This window comes from Tamandua tetradactyla, chromosome 17 (assembly GCF_023851605.1).
Source record: "Tamandua tetradactyla isolate mTamTet1 chromosome 17, mTamTet1.pri, whole genome shotgun sequence".
NCBI classification, from domain to species: Eukaryota; Metazoa; Chordata; class Mammalia; order Pilosa; family Myrmecophagidae; genus Tamandua; species Tamandua tetradactyla.
In genome coordinates this window covers 37,003,482-37,021,571 of record NC_135343.1, presented here as the reverse complement: position 1 = coordinate 37,021,571, position 18,090 = coordinate 37,003,482, and the positions used below count along the sequence as shown (strand labels likewise).

At 34.2% G+C, this 18,090-nt stretch overlaps 1 protein-coding gene across 3 annotated transcripts in view; it reads left to right on the top strand.

The window, feature by feature from the left end:
• Nucleotides 1-18,090, top strand: part of VPS54 (VPS54 subunit of GARP complex) — a 177,840-nt gene that overhangs the window by 71,542 nt on the left and 88,208 nt on the right. For all 3 annotated transcript variants that reach the window (XR_013164300.1, XM_077134375.1, XM_077134374.1), the window contains exons 7-8: nt 4,568-4,953; nt 17,894-18,020. Coding sequence is in view for 2 of the 3 variants with exons in the window: in XM_077134375.1 (XP_076990490.1) it covers nt 4,568-4,953; nt 17,894-18,020 (513 nt within the window). In the remaining variant the exon portion in view is untranslated. The remainder of the gene's footprint in view (nt 1-4,567; nt 4,954-17,893; nt 18,021-18,090) is intronic.

Genomic DNA, 18,090 nt, shown 5'->3' with positions numbered 1-18,090 from the left:
CAATCATCATCAAGAAACATGGCTACTGGAACACAGCTCTACATTTTCAGGCAGTTTCCTCCAGCCTCTCCATTACGTCTTGAAAAACAAGGTGACATCTACCCAATGCGTAAGAATAACCTCCAGGATAACCTCTCGACTCTGTTTGGAATCTCTCAGCCATTGACACTTTATTTTGTCTCATTTCACTCTTCCCCTTCTTGGTCGAGAAGGTTTTCTCAATCCCTTGATACTGAGTCTCAGCTCATTCTAGTATTTCTATCCCACGTTGCTAGGAAGGTCCACACCCCTGGGAGTCATGTCCCATGTAGAGAGGTGGAGGACAGTGAGTTTGCTTGCTGTGTTGGCCAAAAGAAAGAGGCCACATCTGAGCAACAAAAGAGGTTCTCTTGGGGGTGACTGTTAGACCTAATTTTAAGTAGGCTTAGCCTGTCCTTTGTGGTGTTAAGTTTCCTATGAACAAATCCCAAGATTGGGGGCTCAGCCTATTGCTTTGGTTGTCCCCACTGCTTGTGAGAATATCAAGAATTAAAATTGGGGAAGTTGAATTTTCTCCCTTTCTCACCATTCCCCAAAGGGGACTTTGCAAATACTTTTTTATTCACTGTAGAACTTTAAACATATCTTAACTCACATATCTAGAATATTTTAAAACTTAAATGGAGAATAAAGACCTTTGAACTCTATTTTTTCTCAGCACTCACTTTAGAGCATTTCTGGAACTGACTGTGGCTCTTAAATGAGAAGAAAGTATTTTGTTTTACTCTAGTTACATCTTATGGCACTCTGAAAGTTTATCTAAGGAAGAAATAAATTAGGCTAGTTCTCCTTAGTATCAGTTAAGAAAGTACTAGCTTGGGGAGTACTAGCTTGAGGAGAGAAGAAATGATAGAAAAGAATCATGAGTATTCCTTTTCCACAGTTGAAAATGAGGAGCTCATTTTCCCCTTTGACAACAGCTTTACCTGTAAAGTAAGAACAGTTTTACCTCGATTAAGAACAAGTTCACAAATCTGTTGAAAAGAATGTACTGACATAGGTTCACTCCAAATGCTTTTTCACATTCCAAGTATATGCCTTGGCAGAATACCTTAAAAAATAAAAATGACAAAAAACAATAAAAATCTCATCAATCTGTTCACATACTTTTCGGAATACTTTTGCAATTGTTTCTTTTATAGTATTTTAATTGAAAATGCATTATGTAGATATTATGCCTTTGAAAAGAGTAGATCAAAGGAATATTGATAAATTCCGGAAATCTTTGAAATTTAAGTGAGATGTTTATCTGATGCTGAATGTTTAAAATATGGCTAAAGTAAAAGGATTTTTTTTTAATGTGTAGGTTGCAGAAACAGGTGTTTTGATTTTTACATTCTTGGTTGTTTCGCATTCTGCTTTGTTCTTAGAATAGAAATGGAAGACAGGATTCCAAAGAGCACTTTCGAATTCACTTTATGAGGATGGTTTATCATCTTAGATTTGAAGAGAGGCGATGCTACAACCTAGGTTAGAGAAATTTGTATCCTCATGTAGCGGTACTCAAAGTGCTGGTCTGTGATTAAATACAAAACTTGCACCACTGTAAATCATTGCACTCTTCCTTCATCGGAAAGTCTATGGGGGGCGGGGAAGATGCAGTGTGCTTAGGGCTATAGTTACGTGTTCTGACAAAGATCATTTATTTATCATGGACTGATGAATAGTTTGTAGACTGACAGCCAATATATATATACATATACATACCACATTCTGAGTAGTAGTATCCTTAAGGACTTATCCATTCTCCATTCACTATAAATTGTGCCCATATTGATTTTTAGGTGAAGAACAGAACACCTGTATCAAAAAAGGGGGAAAAAAAGAGCAAATGGGCATGAACTCAAGAGATTTAAAGTCATGAAAGCATGTTTATATACATTATCATGAGAATTTAACCTTGGTAGTTTTCCAGATAAAATATGTGAACTAATTATATAAAGCATTTTGTCAACCTTTTAAGAGGAAAATACATTGGAAATAAATGAAATTTTACAAATTGATAGAATAATCAATTTTTGAAATGTTAAATAAGCAGCTTTGAGAAAAAAATCCAAATGAATTCTAGTAATTTCTAGAGTCTAATGACTGGACCATTAATTTGTCTCTCATGGATTCTTTAGCATTTTTTTTTTAATATTTTATATTGAAAAATCTTCACACACATACAGTCCATACATGGTGTACAATCAGTGGCTCACAATATCATCACATAGTTATGAATTCATCACCATAATCATTTTTAGGACATTTACCTCACTCCAGAAAAAGAAATAAAAAGAAAAAGTTCTTCATTCCATACCACTAATGCGTCCCTTTCAAAGACCACTAATATTTCTGTCTACCCAATTTATTTTATCCATTATCCCCCCCCATTATTTTATATATATTCTTTACTCATTTGTCCGTACCCTAAAAGGAGCATGAGACACAAGGTTTTCACAATCACACAATCATGTTGTAAAAGCTGTATAGTTGTCTTCAAGAATCAAGGTTACTGGAGCATAGCTGAACAGTTTCAGGTACTCTACTCTAACCACTCCAAAACACCATAAACTAAAAAGGGATATCTATATAATGCATAAGAATAACCTCCAGGATAACCTCTCAGCTGTGTTTGAAATCACTTAGTCACTGAAACTTTACTTTGTGCCATTTCTGTCTTCCCACTTTTGGTCAAGAAGTCATTCTTAATCCCAGGTCCCATCTCATCCCAGGAGTTCTGGGATGTTGCCAGGGAGATTTAAACCCTTGGGAGTCATGTCCCATGTAGAAGGGGAGGACAGTGAGTTCACCTGCAGAGTTGGTTTAGAGAGAGAGAGAGAGAGGCCACATCTGAGCAACAAAAGAGGTTCTGTGGAGGTGACTCTTAGGCAAAATTTTAAGTAGGCTTAGAATAAGTATCATAGGGGCGAAGCCTGAGATCGAGGGCTCAGCCTATTGATTTGGTTGTCCTCACTACTTGCGAGAATATCAGGAATTCTTTAAATGGGGAAATTGAGTATTTCCTCCTTAATCCCCAGTCCCCCAAGGGGACTTTGCAAGTACTTCTTTATTCACTGCCCAAATTACTCTGAGATATATTGGGCACCGCACTAACCTAGGCAAACCAACAAAATCTCACACTCTATTCAAAATTCCACGTACTTATGGTGTTCAACTAAACTGACCATACAAATTAAATTAGATAATGTGCTACCCAAAATACAAATTTTGCACCAAATAAGCATCTCTCTTTGGTCTCACACAGAAGTTGAAGTTTTAAATTATGGGCCATATCATCCTTTATCCTGTATTCTGAATTACCATAATCCTACCAAGATCAACTTCATTCATATCTAGTTTAAGTCTGATCTGTTTTTCAGCTTTTTAAACAATTCCTGTATGGGGTAGTGCTGACTTATATAGCTTCAATGCTCTAACTCTGAGTATTAGGTGTCACCTAAATACCTGAAGTTTCTGGGAATCATCAGGTTATATGTAAATGCTCAGAATCTCAATTTATTAATAGCAGAAGTCCTAAATATATGTGGCTACTGTAAGAGCCTACAATCAAGGAACTTTTACAATAGGTCCCAACCTGATAACTCATGTTCTTGACTTCAGTTCATCCAAGTTTTTATTTATAGTTAGTCTATATGAGTGAGGCATGATAATATTTGTCTTTTTGTTTCTGACATTTCATTCAGCACACAGTCCTTGAGGTTCATTTACCTAGTTGCATGTCTGACAAACTTTATTCCTTCTCCTGGCTGCTCAGTAGTCTGTTGTATGTATATACCACAGTTCCCTATCAGTCCTTGTACCTTTAGACCCCCTCCATCCATTGTGAATTAGGAACCCTGTTGCCATAAACCCCAGTGTGCAAATGTGATTCTTTAGCATTTTGAGGCAACATAGTAGGTAGAAAGAGCTTCAGTTTTTTAATTAGGCAAACTTACATTCAATTTTAGTTTTGCCATTCAATAACTGTGTTTTTATTCAAGTTATTTAATGTCTCTGAGCCTCAGTTTCTTCTCTGTAAAATATCAATAATGATAATATCTGTCTTCTAAAAGTGTTAAAATTAGAAAATGGTGTGTTTAAAAACTAGTGCCTGCTACATAGAAAAGGGAGGTCAATAAATGGTTACTCTAATCATCTTTTAGTTGGATAAGTTTCTTGTGATGATGGTTAGGATGATGTTGGGGGCTAGGAGATCATTCTGTCTTAGAAATTAGAACTTCTGAAACTAGATTTATAAAGTAGCTGGTGTTTGGAGGCCAGTAAAGGCAGAAACAGAAGAAAGCCATAAATGATCTATTTTCTTTTCTACCGTTTTATCTTATATTTATTAATCTTTGGACTATACCTTTCATCTGCCTTCCATTTTATTCTTCTCAATTTCCCAGGTTCCACAAACAACTCACCTAATGAAATTTAAAGTATATGTAGAAATCTTACATCATTTTCACTTTCAGAAGTATTTGGGTGGTCAAGGAAGGTATACTTATAATACTCCATGATTTTTTTTTCCTTCCCTCTTAAGCTGAGCCATTATCTGGATATTGTGGAAGTGAACATTGCTCACCAGATCTCTCTACGTTCAGAAGCATTTTTTCATGCAATGACCTCTCAACACGAGTTGCAGGACTACCTCAAGAAAACTTCCCAAGCTGTAAAAATGCTTCGAGATAAAATTGCACAGATTGATAAAGTGATGTGTGAAGGATCACTACACATTTTAAGACTGGCACTTACCAGAAATAATTGTGTTAAAGTGTACAATAAACTGAAGTTGATGGCCACTGTACATCAGACTCAGCCTACAGTACAGGTGTTGCTATCTACTTCTGAATTTGTTGGAGCATTAGACTTAATAGCAACAACACAGGAGGTTCTACAGCAAGAACTTCAAGGCATTCACAGTTTCCGGTATGTTAATTAAGTAAGCCATTAGAAATAATGTTAGGAATTTTTGAAGGATAAATTTTAGCATGTAATCTTGGCTGAAGAACTAGAATGTTTATTAAAAATTAGATGTTTATTTTTTCCTTCCAGATTCATCTGTGCAGTAATGCTATTATTCTGATATTTTAGTGTTAACAAAACAAATTCATAAGGATTGATATTTATAGGGACATTGGATGGATACATAAAATTAAAATTTTCTATTGGAAGAAAGTAAAACGCCAATCACAACTTTGAAAATGATAACATTTTGAAAATGTTGAAATAGTTTTATGTGAAGATGAAAGGTGAGGTGGGGGGGGGATACCAGTATTTCTAAAATTCAGTTAATTTAAAAAGCCCTTTAATAGGTTTTAAATTTAATATTTATAAAAATCATTTCCAATTCGTTTTTCAATTGCGAAGAATTTCACATAGAAATGGAAAAGACCCAATTTACCCTAAGTTCTTATTTTAAAAATATGTTTAAGAATTAGGGTTTTTGTTATTTTATGTGACATCACATCAAAATGTTTAATTTATAGACTGTCCAATTGTAAGCCATCAAGATTCTATCCAGAATCATCACATAGGATTTGTTTGAAATATAAAAACAAACAAAAAACTGGATTACAATATGCCAAATTATTTTGAGTTAAGGGTCATTATACTTCCTTGATGAGAAAAAAATTTTCATCTAGAGTTTTCTTATCTTTAAAAATTATTTAAACATGAAGATATTTATCTGAAGTTAGAAACTCAGCAAAGGTTCTGATACTAGACTTTTATACAGTTATAATCCATACCAGAAGTGACATTTGATAGGCAGCTTTGCAGAAATGTTTTACATTAAGAATAAATAATCTCTACACATTTTATATATATAAGTTCTAAAAAATAAATTGAAAATTTTCAAAATGTTATCATACTTTCTTGACATTATCTCTTTTTTTGTTATTAAGAGTGTCAAATTCCCATAATAGTTATTTCCTTGTATAACTTCACAGATATTTTTAAACCCATCTGACTTTATTTGGAAATATAAATGTGATTTAGCTTTGGACCTTTTGGTTTTTGACTATTAGTCAAGATAATGTGTAATATAGGTCTTGTCTGCTGTGATTATTGGTGGTATAAGCTGTCTGTGCCTTAGTTTATTAAAATAATTATGCTTTCCACGTAGGAGATAAGAAATATAGTACTTAAATTTAGCATGTCTGTCCCTTTTTTTTATATACTAGAGACCAAATTTTAGTCATTTTTTTCTGGGACATATCTTAGAAAAACCTAGAGGTCTTACTTAAAATAAGAATTTTTTCTCTCAATAGAACAACCAAAGAACACTATGAATTAATTTATTAATATTCTTTTCCTTTTATAGATCTTAATCCCAAATTATGCTTTTGACTTAATGTTCTTTCTCTTGCTTTTAAAGAAATTTTTTTCATACCAAAATCTTCCAATAGTCAAGTTCATACAAATGCCAATCTCTACTTTTTAAATAGAATTCAAATAGTTTTGTGTACAGTTTTTCTGTGTACCATTGAGCTGTTTTTTATAATCAGTTGTAGCAAATAATGCTCACATATGAGGTTTTTGTCCCCTTATTCTTTTTGTCATTTTTGACCTTGAAATTGTTTTGTGGAAAAACTTTTTTGTGACTTCTGAAATCTCAGAATACTATGTGTGCTGGTTTGAAATAATATATGTATCCTAGAAAAGCCATGTTTTAATCGTAATCCCATTTTGTAAAGGCAGCCGTTTTCTTTTGATCCCTATTCAGTATTGTATGTTTGAAACTGTAATTAGATCATCTCCCTGGAGATGTGATTTAATCAAGAATGGTTGGTAAAATAGATTAGCTGGAGGCATGTCTCCACCCATTCTGGTGGGACTTGATTAGTTTACTGAAATCCTATAAAAGAGGAAACAGTTTGGAGAATGAGAGAGATTCAGAGAGAGCAGAACTGAACGACATAGCCATGAGAAGCAGAATTCACCAGCCAGCGACCTTTGGAGATGAAGAGGGAAAATGTCCCTGGGAGCTTCATGAAACAGGAAGCCAGGAGAAGAAGCTAGCATATGACACCGTGTTCACCACTTGCCCTCCCAGATAAGAGAGGAACCCTGACCGTATTCACCATGTGCCTTTCCAGATGAGAGAGAAACTCTGACTGTGTTTGCCATGTGCCCTTCCACTTGAGAGAGAAACCCTGAACTTCATCGGCCTTCTTGAACCAAGGTATCTCTCCCTGGATGCCTTAGATTGAACATTTCTATATAGACTTGTTTTAATTGGGACATTTTCTCAGCCTCAGAACTGTTAACTTGGAACTTATTAAATTTCCATTTTTAAAAGCCATTCTGTTTCTAGTATATTGCATTCCGGCAGCTAGCAAACTAGAACAGATTTTTATTTTATTTATTGTTTGTACTTTTGTTTTTTCTTTCTTTTGGGCTCTAAATGTCCTGGGCAAGGACTTTGTCATATACATCTTTAATAAATATTTGTGTAATCTGTGAATAATCTAGGATATTTGGCAATTTATCTTGACATTTTATACCTTTCTCTTTTTCTTCCTTTCCTTTCCTTTCCTTTTTTTCTTTCTGTTACCACTGGCCCTGATTAACCATTTGTAGTGACTGTAGTTCTTTAACCCTGGCTGCATATTAGAACCCCTAGAAGAGCTTTTTAAAAAAGATACCAGAGGGTGGACCATGGTGGCTCAGCAGGCAGAGTTCTCACCTGCCATGCTGGAGACCTGGGTTCAATTCCCAGTGCCTGCCTGTGCAAAAAAAAAGAGTATGTATATATACATACACACATACACCAGACTCATTTGGTACTCTCCCTTTTTCAGGATTTGTAATTAAAGTGGTAGCATCTTCCTACATAATTTTGTTCTGTATAAAACAAAAATTTCAACTAAAGTATCTTCTTGCCTTTTTTCAAAGAGACACATTGTGGGTAATGTGTTAGGGCTACAATGTATCTCATTTACACAGTGGGGGGTTTTGGCTTACTGCATAATTCTTTGTTAGTACAGAAATTATTAAATGAATCTTTTCTATATTTTTGGTTATGTAATTAAAAATTTTAAGTGGTTTTACTGCCTAAATTATTATAAAATTGGACACTGAATTATTAGAATATATTTTTGATAAATGAATACTCTGCTATTAGTAGTAAAAATGGTTATCATTGAAATAGTATGTATGATTTTAATGCTTTATACTAATTTGCTAAAAGTATTACTGAGGTTAATGAAATTGAAATGTTAAGCAGATATAAAACAGAAGTCTCATTTTGGGGCAAGAATACATTTACACCTTGATATCTTGCAGATTTTGATATAGAAAAGTTTCACTTACCTTAAAATTCAGGGCTGTAGTGTTATTATCTGTTCTTTCTTATTGAAAAGGTTTATATAGCAATTCATCAGTTTTTATCATTGTTGTTAATTTTTTCTTACTACCTATTATCAGTATTACTCTATTACCATTACTACCATACAACTCAGAAACATTTATTGAATTCTTTGGTACTCTGTACCAGGCACTATGCTAAGCATATTGTGTGTATTATTTGATTTTCCCCCACAAAAACTCCATGAAATAGTTAATCTTATCCCTATTATTACAAATAAGGAAATTGAGGCTCCAAAGCCTTTGATAACTTATTCCATGTTCTACAGCATGTTATAAAACAGTAGAGTCGGCATTCAACTCAGGTCTCATCTGCATATAATATTCAATATATTTGATTTCTAATATGACTTCAAACAGATCACTGTGAACATCAGTGCTAATTTTATAGTGCTGTAGATGTGAAAACTGTGGGCAATTGAGGACTTATAGTAATTGGTTTTAGGATAAAAATTAATGAAACTAGTTTGGATTTTAGTCATGTGCCTTTTTCTTAGGAAAGAAAAAGAGGAAAACATTCAGAATTATAGCTTCCAGCTTACTGTAGTTTCAAAACTAGTTGGCTACCTTGGGATTCCATTTAAGGGATTTTTATTATTAGAAGTATCAAAAGGTATTTAATAAAATATTTGACCCTAACATAATCTATAATTTAGATCTTCAAAATATTTTATTAAGAGAATATCCACATTATATACTTGGAGATGAAACCAAGAAATCAGTTTCTGCTATTTAATGAAACTCGTATTATTGTAGAGTTTAATTGATATACAATCTTCTCTGATAAAAGCAGCACAAAGGTCACTGTGGTGAACATAAAGCTTGGTAGAAAATCTGAATTAATGTGCAGATCCACATTAATATCACAGTAGATAGTATTGAAATTGCTCAAATTTACTTTACTGAATGTGTGGGCCTAAGTGGTTTTTCAGAAAATGGTGTTGGTTATTTGTCATTTCAGTATATTTCTTTCACCACTCTAAGTTATTGCATATGACTATTAGCATGCATACTTTCAAAGTAAATTGTTAGCCTATTTATCTACTATTACATAATTTTGAAAAGGTATTAATAATGCTTGTGCTAGTTTGCTAGCTGCTGGAATGCGATATATCAGAACTGGGACAGCTTTTGTCAAGACAAATTGATGTTACAATTTTACAGTTCTAAGGAAGTGAAAGTTTCCAAATTAAGGCACCAACAAGAGGTTATCTTCACTTAAGAAAGGCTGATGGGTCAGGAACCCTTCTATCACTGGAAGTCGTATGGCTGGCATCTGCTGGTCCCTGGCTCCTAGGCTTTGTTGCTTTTTCAGTCTCTGTCCCTGTGAGGGTTCCTCACTTTGCTTCTCTGGGGCTGGCCTTCATCTTTTGGCTTCCCTTGACTCTCTCCAGGTTCTCACTTGCTTAACATCTCATGGCGATGTCTGCTGGGCACCAAGTATCTCCAAACAACTGTGTCTCTGTTCTCTGCGTGTCCACATCTGTGTCAGCTCTGCTGTGAAGATTCTGTTGGCTGATGCTTCTGTCATTTCTCTAGGTTCTGTTGTTTCTGAGGTTTCTCCAAAATGCTTCCTCTTTTAAAGAATTCCAGTAATCTTATCAAGACTACCTGGAATGGGTGGAGTCACATCTCCATCTAATCAAAGGTTAATGCTCACAGTTGGGTGTACCACACCTCTGTGGAGATAATCTAATCGAAGGATTCCAACCTACCTTATTAAATCAGGATTAAAGGAAACAAGATTGAATCAGGATTAAAACATGGCTTTTCTGGGGTACATAGTATTTTCAAACTGGCACAATGATTGTGGTTTACACCACAATTATTGCACCAATTGTTAAACTAGTCAAGAATATCTTTAAAAAACAATTAGAGCTATGATCAATAGGTAACTCTTGTAGAACATTATAATTCTGGAGGTTGCGTTTAAGGGTTTGTGTAGACAAGTCTTTATATGTGTTATTAGACACCTGTGATTATGTAATAAGTACTATAGATGTAAGTATTGAGGTTCGTATCTGTTCTTTTTACATTAATCAGACTTTTAAAATTCTTTATTTAAGAATTCATTAAAATGAAGCTACTCAGTTATTGAAGATAATATCCCAGGTCAAATAGAACCTCACTTTAAGTTGTTATGCTGAATTGACAGGGAGTTCTGTGCTCAAATTTTGATGCCCAAATACCAGTAGATGCAATCATATGGATTTAGCACCCTAATTCTTTTCTGTGATTTGTTGAAGACTGTTCTTACCTATTAAGAATTCAAATGATAAGTATTAGGAAAGGTTTCATCAGTAAGTTTTTTTCAACTGAGAGTGTTAACCTGTAGTGTTCAATAAAGAAGGAATCTGTGATCTTTGTGAAAATGAGTTGCGAATCAATGTTGAAGTTATGTATAAATTTATATCTACGCAGTTGCTTTGTTTAAAAACATTTTGTTATTGAAAATTCAGACAGACACAAAAGTAGAGGGAATTGTGTGAAGCTGAACAAAAAGTATCTTTTACTATATAGTTTCTCACTTCTCATTTTTTCCCTTTCAAAGTATTTTTTTAAGAAATTGGGTTATTTATCTTGTGGAGCTTCTCACAGTCTGAATTTTGCTGACTGTATCCCCATGCTTAGCACATTCTTATTTCATCAATATTTTCTATAAATTGGTAATAGGATTTAAGGGCTTGATCAGATTTAGGTTTACTTTTTGGCAGGAGTACCTTATAGGTAGTGGTATATATTTCAGTCAGGAGGCATGTATCTGGTTGTCTCTTTTTATGCTATTGGCATCCATCTGATGATCATTGCCTAGATTTATCACTTCATTATGGGTCATAAATCATGATATTCCAACTTTATACTTCCTTTGCATTTATTAGTTAGAGTATTTCTCTAAATTGATGTTCCTATAAAGAGTATTTGATTACTCTGAAGGACAATTCTTATAAGGACAGCAAGATAAATTCTGGATTTTCCCCCCTTTATTTAGCAGTTTTCAAAGTTTGAACTGTAAATCTAGTATCCTTTAACAATGACTGATGCATTTTTCTTTTTCCCATTTTATAAATGTGTTTATTTATATAATGGTTTTAGCTATATATTTGAAATATTTAAGTTCTTTGCTGTTTATATTTCTATTGATGTTAAAGTTGTCCAATTTTTTAAGGTGCTTCCTTAAGTTCATTCTTAAGTTCTTTTGACATAATACCATGAGTAGTTATGAGTAGTTATTGATAGTTTTCTTACTTTGTATTGTAACAAATATTCATATTATGCATTTTCTACCCTGGATTTGTAATCAGTCTATTCTCTCAGGAGCTCTGGTTTCTTTTAGTAGAAAATGGTGTGTAGAGATCATGGTCTGGGTACGAGAGGTGTTTCTTGCTTCTGGATTGGTTCATTATTTCTAGGCCTTCCTAGGAGACAGAGCTGGAAAATATTTGTACTTTTTTTAAAGTAAAAATGTGTGAGTTTATCCCGTTATTTCCAGTTTAAATTCAGAGCTATAGGACTTTTACTTCTTCAGTTTTACATATCTTTTCCTTTCAACTAGGCTGAAAATTGTGGCTCTCAATGACAGCAATGTGATTACTCATTTGCTTTATTATAAAGTACATGCATGAATGTCCCCAGAACTAACAATCTTATTACTAAAAACAGTAAAGACTTTTTAAGATATATCCATGTGAACAATTAAATTACTATGTTTTGAAGTCATTTGAAATTTTTTTCCTTTGCGTGGTTTTGTCACTAATTTGGTGCATAGCTCCTCTGTTTTATTTACTTTTTTTAATTGATTAAAAAAATTTTTTTAAATACTAAAAAACACCAAATGCAAACATTCACAACTTTAAAAAAAATTTTTTTTATTTTTTAAATACCCAAAACACCAAACAAAAAAAAAAAAAAAAAAAAAACCAAACATTCTTAACTTTTGATCATTCCGTTCTACATATATAATCAGTAATTGACAATATCATCACATAGTTGTATATTCATCATCATGATCATTTCTTACATTTGCGTCAATTCAGAAAAAGAAATAAAAAGAAAACAGAAAACAATTCATAGATACCATACCCCTTACCCTTCCCTTTCATTGACCACTAGCATTTCAAACTAAATTTATTTTAACATGTTCCCCGTATTATTTATTTTTATTCCATATGTTCTACTCGTCTGTTGACAAGGTAGATAAAAGGAGCATCAGACACAAGGTTTTCACAATCACATAGTCACATTGTGAAGGCTATATCATTATACAATCATCTTCAAGAAACATGGCTACTGGAACACAGCTCTACATTTTCAGGCAGTTCCCTCCAGCCTCTCCACTACATCTTGACTAACAAGGTGATATCTATTTAATGCATAAGAATAACCTCCAGGATAACCTCTTGACTCTGTTTGGAATCTCTCAGCCATTGACACTTTATTTTGTCTCATTTCACTCTTTCCCCCTTTTGGTAGAGAAGGTTTTCTCAATCCCCTGATGCTGGGTCTCAGCTCATTCTAGGGGTTTTCTCAATCCCTTGATGCTGAATCTCACCTCATTCCAGGATTTCTGTCCCACATTGCCAGGAAGGTCCACACCCCTGGGAGACATGCCCCACGTAGATAGGGGGAGGGTGGTGAGTTTGCTTGTTGTGTTGGCTGGAGAGAGAGGCCACATCTGAGCAACAAAAGAGGTTCTCTTGGGGGTGACTTTTAGACCTAATTTTAAGTAGACTTGACCTATCCTTTGTGGGGTTGTTTCAGATGAACAAACCCCAAGATTGGGAGCTCAGCCTATAGCTTTGGTTGTCCGTACTGCTTGTGAGAATATCAAGAATTCAACTTGGGGAAGTTGAATTTTCCCCCTTTCTCATCATTCCCCAAAGGGGACTTTGCAAATACTTTTTTCTTCACTGTTCAAATCACTCTGAGATTTATCGGGTCATCACTCTGGACAAACCCACAAAATCTCATGTCCTACTCAACGTTCCACGTACTTATGGTGTTCAGTTAAGCTGTCTACATAAGTTATATTAGGAAATGTACTACTTAAAATATAAATTATTACCAAGTAAACATTTTTTGCTTTAGTCTCACACATAAGGTAAAATTTTAAAATATTAATTACCATCTGTTTTTAGCACCCTGCAGTAATGACATTCCTTTGTTCTTCCTCATGCAAAAACATTTTTTTAATTTGTACATTTAGTCACTATCATTATACATTCTAGGCATTGCTAGATTATACCATCTCAGTCTTTATTGTCCGTCTTTCTTTCTGATTTCATTTGTGCCCCCAGCCCTTCTCCCTCTATCATTCTCACATTCAGCTTTATTCAGTGTTTTAACATAATTGTAATACAGTTAGGTAATGTGCTGTCCATTTCTAAGTTTTTACATTCAGTCCTGTTGCACAATCTGTATCCCTTCAGCTCCAATTACCCAATATCTTACCCTATTTCTATCTCCTGATGGTCTCTGTTACCAATGAAATTCTCCAAGTTTATTCACTAATGTCAGTTCATATCAGTGAGACCATACAGTATTTGTCCTTTTGTTTCTGGCTAATCTCACTCAGCATAATGTCCTTAAGGTCCATCCATGTCATTACATACTTCATAACTTTATTCTGTCTCACAGCTGCATAATATTCCATCATATGTATATACCACAGTTTCTTTAGCCACTCCTCTGTTGATGGACATTTTGGCTGTTTCCATCTCTTCACAACTGTAAATAATGCTGCTATAAACATTGGTGGGCAAATGTCTGTTTGTGTCCTTGCCCTCATGTCCTCTGAGTAGATACCTAGCAATGGAATTACCAGGTCATATGGCAATTAGCTTTTTGAGGAACCGCCAAACTGCCTTCCACAGCGGTTGTACCATTTGGCATTCCCACTGACAGTGGATAAGTGTGACTCTTTCTCCACATCCTCTCCAGCATTTCTCATTTTCTGTTTTATTGATAATGGCCATTCTGGTTGGTATGAGATGATATCTCATTGTGGTTTTGATTTGCATTTCTCTAATAGCCAGGGAAGTTGAGCCTCTCTTCATGTGCCTTTTGACCATTTTTATTTCCTCTTCTGAGAAGTGTCTCTACAAGTCTTTTGCCCATTTTGTAATTGGGTTGTCTGTCTTTTTGTTGTTGAGTTGAACAATCTCTTTATAAATTCTGGATACTAGACCTTTATCTGATATATTGTTTCCAAATATTGTTTCCCATTGTGTAGGCTGTCTTTTTACTTTCTTGACGAAGTTCTTTGATGCACAAAAGTGTTTAATTTTGAAGAGTTCCCATTTATTTATTTATTTCTTCAGTGCTCTTGCTTTGGGTGTAAGGTCTAGGAAACTGCCTCCTAGTATAAGATTTATAAGAAATTTACCTACATTTTCTTCTCACAGTTTTATGGTCTTAGATGTAAATGTTTAGGTCTTTGATCCATTTTGAGTTATTTTTGTATAGGGTGTGAGATATGGGTCCTCTTTCATTCTTTTTTTTTTTTTTTTTTTTTTTTTTAAAGGAAAGACAGAGAGAAGGAAGGAAGGATAGAAGGAAGGAAGGAAGGAAGAAAGGGAAACATCTTCAAACATTTTCTTGTTTTATTGTATTTTGTTTTTCCGTTTTTGTTACATGGGCTGGGGCCGGGAATCGAACCGAGGTCCTCCGGCATAGCAGGCAAGCACTTTGCCCGCTGAGCCACCGCGGCCCGCCCCTCTTTCATTCTTTTGCATATGGATATCCACTTCTCTAGGCACCATTCATTGAAGAGACTGTTCTGTCCCAGGTGAGTTGGTTTGACTGCCTTATCAAAGATCAGTTGTCCATAGATGAGAGGGTCTATATCTGAACACTCTATTCTATTCTATTGTTCAGTATATCTATCTTTATGCCAGTATTATGCTGTTTTGACTACTATAGCTTCATAATATGCCTTAAAGTCAGATAGTGTGAGACCTCTGACTTCATTTTTTTTTCTCAGGATACTTTTAGCTATTCGGGGCACCGTGCCCTTCCAGATAAATTTGGTTATTGGTTCTTCTATTTCTGAAAAGTAAGTTTTGGGGATTTTAATTGGTATTGCTTTGAATCTGTAAATCAATTTAGGTAGAATTGACATCTTAACTATATTTAGTCTTCCAGTCCATGAACACAGTATGCCCTTCCATCTATTTAGGTCTTTGATTTCTTTTGATAATTTCTTGTAGTTTACTTTGTATAGGTCTTTTGCCTCTTTAGTTAAACTTATTCCTAAATATTTTATTCTTTTGGTTGCAATTGTAAATGGAATTCATTTCTTGATTTCCCCCTCAGATTGTTTGGAGGATGAACTAAATCCCACACCTTGCTAAGCTGCCATCTTGGCTCCTCCCTGTTTTATTTACCTTTGCTATTTAAGGATTACATTATTAAACTTTAATATAGTTCTATAACTATGTCAAGTAGTTACATGCTTCCAAAGTCAAATCTGTAAAACAGGGTATATTCAGAGAAATTTAGTTTCCATCCTTTCCACACTTTCCCTCCCCTGCCCTATGTCACTGTTTCTAAAATGGTTTAGTTTTTATCTGTCTACGTATCTATCCACCTATCCATCCATTAACATACTTTATATACTTTCCTCATACTATACATGCTTTTTTCCACCTTGCTATTTTTACTTACAGTATATCCTGAAGATCAAATATATATATCCTGGAAATATATTCTGGAGATGTATTCTCAGTGGGGGAATATCACTCCCAGGAGGCAAATATTTGTCCTTGAGAAATTTATAGCCATCCAAAGAGCAACAGCACATAAACAGATATAAAAGTTTACCTGTGATGGTTAACTTGTGGGGGAGGAACAATTATGGAAAAAAGTAAGAGAACTTCTTAGGGGAATAATATTGAAAAAATAGGTTGACAAACATTGCTCCATAGCAGTATATACAGATATTCCTCAAATCTTTTAGTTTATAGGCGTCTCTTTAAGAATGTGTTATGATTTATTCAACTAGTCCCCTGTTGTTCAACTTTTGAGTTGTTTCCATTCCTTTGTAATTACAAACAGTGCTTCAGTGAAATTATGTTCTGTTGTATTTTTGCTAATGTATATTTTAGATAAATTCCAAGAAATGGGATTCCTAGGTCAAAGGATAATTGCCTATGTAATTTTTCTAGATATTGTCAAATTCTCCTTTTGGCAATGTATTAGTTCATACTAGTGGATATGTTACAAATTAATTTATTGTGAGATTTTCTTTCCATTTCTGAGAACCTTATCAGTCTTCTAATTAGCTGCAAGAAACATAATTTTTATATTGTAAAATGCAAGCTTATATGTTATTTCACTTATCAGGAGTATTTCAAAATTATCACTGCACTTACTTACCAGATATTTATAAAAGGAGAACAGTGGATATGTTTTAAAAGGTCTTGTGCTTTCAACTAATTTTTAAAAATTGTGCCACAAATGGTCTTTTTTGGTAAAGACAACCACATTAAGGATTTATTGTTTTTCAAGTAAATTTAGTATATATTTTTTCAAATGTTTGTTTTAAAAATTGCCTCAAAAGATAGAGCTTTTGAAAATGTTTTTTGTTTTGGGGTAGAAACAGATTTCCCACTTGTCTATATTGCTTTTAAGTTTTGAAGTCCTGTAGATCATTTTGATTATCTGGGTTTCTTCAGTCCATTGTTTTTATGAAGCTATTAAATTCAATGACAAAAATCCCTTTTTATATGAAGGTACTCTTCTTTAAGAGCAGGGACTATTTGGGACCATTCTTGTCATTTAGGCGGTATACTCTTTTTCTAGAGAAAAGTTTCTAAAAGAAAAACCTTTAGTAATACCTGCCTTTACCACCCCAACTCTCCCCAGCCAAGGTTCCTCATTTTAAGCATAGCTAGAATCTGAAACCACTAGAGGTAGACGTAAAAGGAACTTTTGTGGGAAAAAGGTGGTCATAGATCAGATACAACTCAGTATTGTTTTATTTTCACAGCCTTATGTTCTAATCACGTTTAGTTGAATGACCTGAGGACTGTCCTCAGTAATTCAAAGTGCTCATCAGAAAGTGAATTGAGTCAGTTAGAACCTGAAGCTCTTCAGATATTTACACCAGATCAGGGCTGGCACACAATAGATTCCTGTACTTAATTAGAGTGGTTGGGGAACTACAGGCATTGATATGCAGTAAATGGTTTATGCGGAAAGGATTTAAATCACCTGAATATTTTTGTCTATGAAAATGAGTCCTAAAATTCACCAGGTAACCAGGTTTTCTAGAATATATTTTGCTGTTTCAAGGTTAAGGATATGAAGAGAAAAGTAGAATTCTGAAGATTTAGTGGAATTATCTTATTTAGTTTGATAACAGTTAAGAGACTCTTATGTAGACGGCTTATTATTGCATAGGTACTATCAACTAGAAAAGTTTTACCTACTAGTTCCCTTGACCATGAAGTGAATTTGTGTTTTTTTAATGAATATATAATATTTTTCTCTTCCTTTGTAGGCATTTGGGATCACAGCTTTGTGAATTAGAAAAACTGATAGATAAAATGATGATTGCAGAATTTTCTACTTATTCTCATAGTGACTTAAATAGACCACTGGAAGATGATTGTCAAATTTTAGAAGAGGTATGTGTTTTGAACTGTGGAATGAAATTAATATCATTGTTAGTGTTAAATTCTAACAGCTTTGGAACAC